Source organism: Salvelinus namaycush, chromosome 8, assembly GCF_016432855.1.
Source record: "Salvelinus namaycush isolate Seneca chromosome 8, SaNama_1.0, whole genome shotgun sequence".
Classification (NCBI taxonomy): Eukaryota; Metazoa; Chordata; class Actinopteri; order Salmoniformes; family Salmonidae; genus Salvelinus; species Salvelinus namaycush.
The window spans coordinates 38,172,882-38,179,870 of NC_052314.1; the positions used below are offsets into that span (position 1 = coordinate 38,172,882).

At 42.9% G+C, this 6,989-nt stretch overlaps 1 protein-coding gene across 1 annotated transcript; it reads right to left on the bottom strand.

The window, feature by feature from the left end:
• Positions 1 to 2,151: 2,151 nt before the first annotated feature.
• Positions 2,152 to 6,989, bottom strand: LOC120052656 (adenylate kinase 4, mitochondrial-like). The gene is made up of 6 exons (XM_038999701.1): positions 6,691 to 6,989; positions 6,084 to 6,265; positions 5,052 to 5,171; positions 4,309 to 4,481; positions 3,646 to 3,764; positions 2,152 to 3,455 (listed from the first exon to the last, which is right to left on the bottom strand). Exons 2-6 carry the CDS (start codon positions 6,223 to 6,225, stop codon positions 3,326 to 3,328), a joined length of 684 nt encoding a protein of 227 aa, XP_038855629.1. The 5' UTR covers positions 6,226 to 6,265; positions 6,691 to 6,989; the 3' UTR covers positions 2,152 to 3,325.

A 6,989-nucleotide genomic window follows, 5' to 3' on the forward strand; every position in this document is an offset into this window, starting at 1 on the left:
GGTGTTTCCGGAAGGTGGTGATTGACTCCGCTGACCTGGCGTCGTGGGGGAGTTTGTTCCACCATTGGGGTGCCAGAGCAGCGAACAGTTTTGACTGGGCTGAGCGGGAGCTGTACTTCCTCAGAGGTAGGGAGGCGAGCAGGCCAGAGGTGGATGAACGCAGTGCCCTTGTTTGGGTGTAGGGCCTGATCAGAGCCTGAAGGTACGGAGGTGCCGTTCCCCTCACAGCTCCGTAGGCAAGCACCATGGTCTTGTAGCGGATGCGAGCTTCAACTGGAAGCCAGTGGAGAGAGCGGAGGAGCGGGGTGACGTGAGAGAACTTGGGAAGGACCCCTTGACTTTTTCCAAATTTTGTTACATTACAGCCTTATTCAAAAATTTATTAAATACATGTTTTTCCGCATCAATACTCCATAATGACAAATCGAAAACAGGTTTTAAAAAATTATTTGCATAATTATTCAGACCCTTTGCTATGAGACTCAAAATTGAGCTCAGGTGCATCCTGTTTCCGTTGATCATCCTTGAGATGTTTCTACAACTTGATTGGAGTCCACCTGTGGTAAATTCAATTGATTCAACATGCTTTGGAAAAGCACACACCTGTCTATATAACATCCCACAGCTGACAGTGCGTGTCAGAGCAAAAACCAAGCTATGGGGTCGATGGAATTGTCCGTAGAGCTCTGAGACAGGATTATGTCAAGGCACAGATCTGGGGAGGTATACCAAAAACATTCTGCAGCATTGAATGTCCCCAAGAACACAGTGGCCTCCATCATTCTTAAATGAAAGAAGTTTGGATCCACCAAGACTCTTCCTAGAGCTGTCCGCCCTGCCAAACTGAGCAATCGGGGGAGAAGGGCCTTGGTCAGGGAGGTGACAAAGAACCCGATGGTCACTCTGACAGAGTTCCAAAGTTCCTCTGTGGAGATGGGAGAACTTTCTCCACAGAAGGACAACCATCTCTGCAGCACTCCACCAATCAGACCTTTATGGTAGAGTGGCAAGACAGAAGCCACTCCTCAGTAAAAGGCACATGACAGCCCACTTGGAGTTTGCCAAGGCACCTAAAGACTCCCAGACCATGAGAAACAAAATTCTCTGGTTTAATGAAAGCAAGATTGAACTTTTTGGCCTAATGCCAAGTGTCACGTCTGGAGGAAACCTGGCACCATCACTACGGTGAAGCATGGTTGTGGCAGCATCATGCTGTGGAGATGGTTTTCAGTGGCAGGGACTGGTAGATTAGTCAGGATCGCGGGAAAGATAAACGGAGCAGAGAGATCCATGATGAAAATCTGCTCCAGAGCGCTCAGGACCTCAGACTGGGCGAAGGTTCACCTTCCAACAGGACAACAACCATAAGCACACAGCCAAGACAATGCAGGAGTGGATTCGGTACAAGTCTCTGAATGTCCTTGAGTGGCCCAGCCAGAGCCCGGACTTGAAACCGACCGAACATCTCTGGAGAGACCTGAAAAGAGCTGTGCAGCGACACTCACCATCCAACCTGACAGAGTTTGAGAGGATCTGCAGAGAAGAATGTGAGAAACTCCCCAAATACAGGTGTGCCAAGCTTGTAGAGTCATACCCAATAAGACTCGAGGCTGTAATCACTGCTAAAGGTGCTTCAACAAAGTACTGAGTAAAGGGTCTGAATATTTATGTAAATATGATATTTCAGTTGTTTTCTTAAAATACATTTGCAAACATTTATAAAAACCTGTTTTTGCTTTGTCATTATCGGGTATTGTGTGTAGATTGATGAGAGGTGGGGGAAACAATTTAATCAATTTTAAAATAAGGCTGTAATGTAACAAAATGTGTAAAAAGTTAAGGGGTCTGTATACTTTCCGAATGCACTGTAGATACAGATGCTGCATCACTGCAGTGATGCAGATGCACCCTATAGATTTCTATGATAGCCTACCAAATATGTCTGCAGTGGCATTCCCACACAATACTCATAGTAGAAACCTATCAGTCTCCTATAAAGAACACATGTTATGAACAAAAATAATATTCAGGGAATGCAGCTGAAACTTACAGGACTTTCGCTTTGAAAGGGAAACATTTAGTTTATATTCATAGTAGGCATGTTGCCTGGAACTACTGTTTGGCCTTGAGAGTAAAACAACTGAAAGGAAATTCTGAGAAAAGAATTGTATTTTTCTTGGAATATGGTAGATTTTGGACAGCCAAATTACTTTTGGACAGAAAACATTCAGTGTTGCACATAACACACAGCGTATGAAAAGCTTTCCTAACCACTCGTTCACCACAATGGGCTTGCCATATTTATACTGGGCCTATTACAGTTTACACCAGTGACTATTTGCATATTGTGTTATTGAAATCTAAAAGGGAGACAGACACAAGACACATCCTCCCACAAACACTGTCCAACCACTAACCACACTCATCCCTTTTCCGATACAGCAATTCAGATGCATTACACTTTCAATTGGTTAAAACACTCATAAACTTTTCAACAAGTCATTAGAAAGGTTAAGGCCTCTGGCTCTTTGAATATAATTCTGGCTCCTTTGAATATAATTCTACCATTTATCTTTGGCCACATTCAAATCTTTGGTCCTTTTTAATAAAATTATATACCCATTCATTATAATTGTTTTATATTTGATCTAGTCTTGCGGACTAAACTTCAATAGACTAGGGAGAAGGTTATATTTGGTCTAACTAAAATCAACAAAACGGTTTCAAATTAAACAAAAGAAAAACACATTTATGTAATCCAAAATCATTTGATAAAGATGAAACTCTTCATCTGATGGAACTCTAAAAATTAGGCCAAAATATAGAGTGTGCTGTTTACAAGACAATGTCCACAATAGTAATTTCAGTCGAAATGAAAGATAAATCAGATATACAGAAATCAACAGTTCTCTACCCTTAGGTGCTATAGGAGTATCAAGCTCGTTTTACAGTCTTTGGAAGGCATATTTAGAGTTGCGCAACTCAGGCCCTCATGTTCTGCAGTCCTGCTGATTTCCGTTTCATCCCTGGGACTTTAAACTTACTATCTGGGAAATGGAAATCAGTCTCTGGTTAAAAGGTAAGGACGAAAACCTTCATACACTGCAGCCCTTGAGGACCGAAGCTATGCACCACTGATTCATGTAGTGCATAAGATTGTATTTTCAAACATGTTTTGGGACTGATATAACTGCCAAGCTAATGGCTCCTAACATCTAGCAATAGTCTTGTCTTGCAGCCATGTTCTCAACCAGCGTCTTCACTATCTAAAATTAGTATCCCCTGGTGCATGGCCTTTGCGTCTGATGCGTCCCCTCTGCTCTCCTCAGGGCATTGGGATACATTGTGTGTCTGCCTGTAATGTGCCGGGGATCTTGGTGCTGAGGAGAGAGTTGATGTAAGGCCAGATCCGGTCTGTCTCTGTGCCTGAGAACGTGTGCAGGATGCCCTTTGACCTGGGGAGGACACACTTTACATGTAAAGTTGCATAAATACCATGTAGCATAATTACTTTATATTGTAAGAACATTAGAATAATATTGTGACGACATTGGCACTCAGTATTTCTGAGTACTGTATACAGGATAGTCAGGGCAAGCAATTTACACAATGCTTTTAAAAATGTGAAGTGAAGTGTGGACGTACTTATACAGATCTATGATGGGCTTGGCCACGTCCTTGTAGTGTCTCAGTCTGGCCACTAGAGCCTCTGGTTTGTCATCATCATGCTGGATCAAAGGCTCCCCGCTGATGTCATCCCTGCCCTGGGGGGGACAACAGAACCATGACAACTGAATTATTATTATATCAATGACATAAACCCATGAAAACTGTACACAGCTCATAGAGAGTTGTCTTGAACCCCACACATTCGACACACTATTCCAAGATATAACTGATAATTCACAAATACAAGAGTTAGGAATATAATAATCTGTTACCGTATTTTCAGAGCCTTCTGAATACCCATTCATTATAATTATTTTATATTTGGTCTTGCGGAATAAACTTCAATAGACTAGGGAGAAGGTTATATTTGGTCTAACTAAAATCAACAAAACGGTTTCATAGCAACCATTGCTTAGTGCAGGCTTTCCCAAACTCAGTCCTAAGTTTATGATTTTACTCAGCTGTGTAGTGCAACCAGGGGGCCCGCCCAACCAGGGGGGCCAGCCCAAGGACCGAGTTTGGGAAACTCTGGCTCAATGTTTGGTTCTGTGGGAACAGACAGACTAACCGGAAAGACTAAACATGTGTAATGGCGATAATAATGGTGACAAAAAAGGGAGAAAAACAATGTTTTCTGACTTGTACGTGTGGAGGGTTGAAGCCCATGTTGTAGACCCTGCCGCTGGCTGGGTGGATCCAGCGTTCACTCAGCCTCTCCTTCAGGGTCTCATAGGGAATGTTGAGGCTGATGACCAGGTCCAAGTCACAGGTACTGTTCAGGGCCTTGGCCTGGGCCAGGGTATGGGGAAACCCTGGGGAGAGTTGAGAGATGAAGCACGGAGACTGAGGGGTGTGTGTGTGTGTGTGTGTGTGTGTGTGTGTGCGTGCGTGCATGTGAATCTCACATTGCTCCTGCACAACAACTTAATGGAAAATATTTATGTACAGTATTTTGTGTGACATCATGAAGGTCATATCGTTATGTAAACAATACAAACACAACATCCATATCTGTTTCCCTTTAACCTACACTGATATGGACTGGTAGACATACTGTAAATACAGTATTTACTGTTGGTTCTTCTGGCCTGGCAGTGAGACTAGTTAATAGCTGCTTTCAGAGGGTGTAAACCTGCACTACTGTTTACAAACCTTGGCCTGCTGCCTGACTGGCCTGTTTCAGCTTGTTTCTGGGTCAGACACAAACCTGTACAGTCAATGTTTCATGATACCTTACTGTGCTCATGTGTTTTTGGTTGTTTGCCAATTCATTCGCCCTCTCTATGTTCTTGCTTTCTCTACGCAGTTGCAAAAAAGTGCATGTGCATTTCAAGGTGTTAGTATGTGTGTGTGTGTGTGTGTGTGTGTGTGTGTGGTCTTACCATCCATCAGCCAGCTGTGGCGGGTCATCTCCTCCAGCCTGGGAAGTAGGAGCCGGGTCATCACATGGTCCGGCACCAGCAGACCCCTCTCTATGTAGGTCTTAGCCAGAACACCAGCGTCTGTGGAGGGAGGGAGGGAAATAATGAGGAGGAGGAAGAGAAGGAGGAGTCATCAATTCCCAATTATTTTTTTTAACCAGGTAGACTAGTTGAGAACAGGTTCTCATTTGCAACTGCGACCTGGCCAAGATAAAGCATAGCAATTCGACACATACAACAACACAGAGTTACACATGGAATGTCTAGTAAAAGAGGTGGACTTTTGGCTAGAGGTAGGGGGGCAGAGCAAACCCAGACAGGAATGCCCTCTGTAGCTTTAACACCTCAACGATTACCCATTCACCCTGTTTTCTTCCCCCCCCCCCTTTTTTTATTGCTTTCTTTACAGCAGTGAGTCACGTAGCACATCTCAGAAAGATCTCCAGACACCTCTAAACTAAAATCATCAATAAATGATTAATGTCATTGAATGACCTACTGACCAAACTGGATCATGACAATGTCGTTACAGGGGCTAGAATAACATAAACATAAAGCCACAGCATAAGATTCATTGTGTCCATTCAGATTTTCCTAAGGTAGTCGGGTTTACAAAGTTTATGGTTTAGACTACTGGAGGTGAAGGCTAGTTAGGCTACGATAGGCTAACATGAACAAATATGTAACCTAAAACATAGCAGAGGTAAAATAAACGCTTGAGCGGGTCCCCCATCCCAGTTTTCAGGGGAAAAGTAAGCTAGGTTGAAATAATACTAACAATAATAATTAGTATCATTAATATTTTAAGATAGGTTGAGGACACTGTATCCCGGAAAATCTGACCGTTTCTACCAACCCGCTGAGGATGACAAATATGTGGCAAAAAAACAATAGCAAATAATATTGTATGAAATTATGAAATCAAAAAACAGATAAATAAATGGTTAACAATAAATAGATAAATGTCTAATTATTTATCAAGAATAGGCCTACCTGTATTCGCAGCTATATTCTCCCGAACAAAGTCGCCACTGGACAGACGTGTCAGGCCAAATCTTTGAGCAATTCTCTCGGATATGGTCCCCTTTCCCGAGCCTGGTGGACCCATGATCACCGCTCGGAACAGTTTGGCCATCCTCCACTATAGCCTGCAACACCACGGACTGTATCTGTGTCTGGAGGAGACAAAATAAATAAGTCCAGGGTTGCTATAGCCTATACCTGCTTCCTTCAATGAAACATTGATAGGCCTAAGCATCTTTCAATGTTGCCCATGGTGTACACTGTGCACCTTATTATCAAAGTCCGTCAACAGATACTTTCTGCTCGTTTTGAGTTAACAGGGACAGTATATCAACAGTTTATTACACTGAATCTAACTTATTTGCCCATTTTCCCGAATTGGTTACGACTTAAAAAGGCTACAGAAAAACGGAATTGTTAAAGAGCCTCATTCATCCAATCAGCTAGAGAAATCGAACTTTCCAGATGTCTGATTGTACAGATGGAGGATTTAAACTTTGGCGAAAAAAACTAACATAACGGGGCAACAGTCAAGCGATGTAGGCCTACCTCACCGATGCCCACAATCACTCCTCACCTTCGATTTATGCCCGTGTCCTGCAAAACGTATGCGTAATATAGAACGTAGTTCACTCAAACCAAGTCAGAAAATGTTTTTTTTTCTGTTCCCAAGGGACAGTAGCTTGTCTGCGTCTTTAAGAACGGGTTTTTCTCTGCGAATGAATGGAGGAGCTGCCTCAACGCCCTATTTCTCAGCACCTCCCCGACACGTCAAGAAGAAAAAATGCGGATGACTTGTGCGCAGGAACTGGGTAACACTTGGGAATCTGGTACCTGTAGTTTTCTATTGTGAGTTAGACGAATCATTTACAATTG

Excerpts from the sequence above, each read along its gene's own strand:
- LOC120052656 (XM_038999701.1), bottom strand. The coding sequence starts at position 6,225 with ATGGCCAAACTGTTCCGAGCGGTGATCATGGGTCCACCAGGCTCGGGA. Across the intron at positions 3,765-4,308 it reads TCAACCCTCCACACGTACAA|GGCAGGGATGACATCAGCGG; the intron begins GTCAGAAAACAT and ends TGTCCCCCCCAG. Across the intron at positions 3,456-3,645 it reads CCCATCATAGATCTGTATAA|GTCAAAGGGCATCCTGCACA; the intron begins GTACGTCCACAC and ends TGTCCTCCCCAG.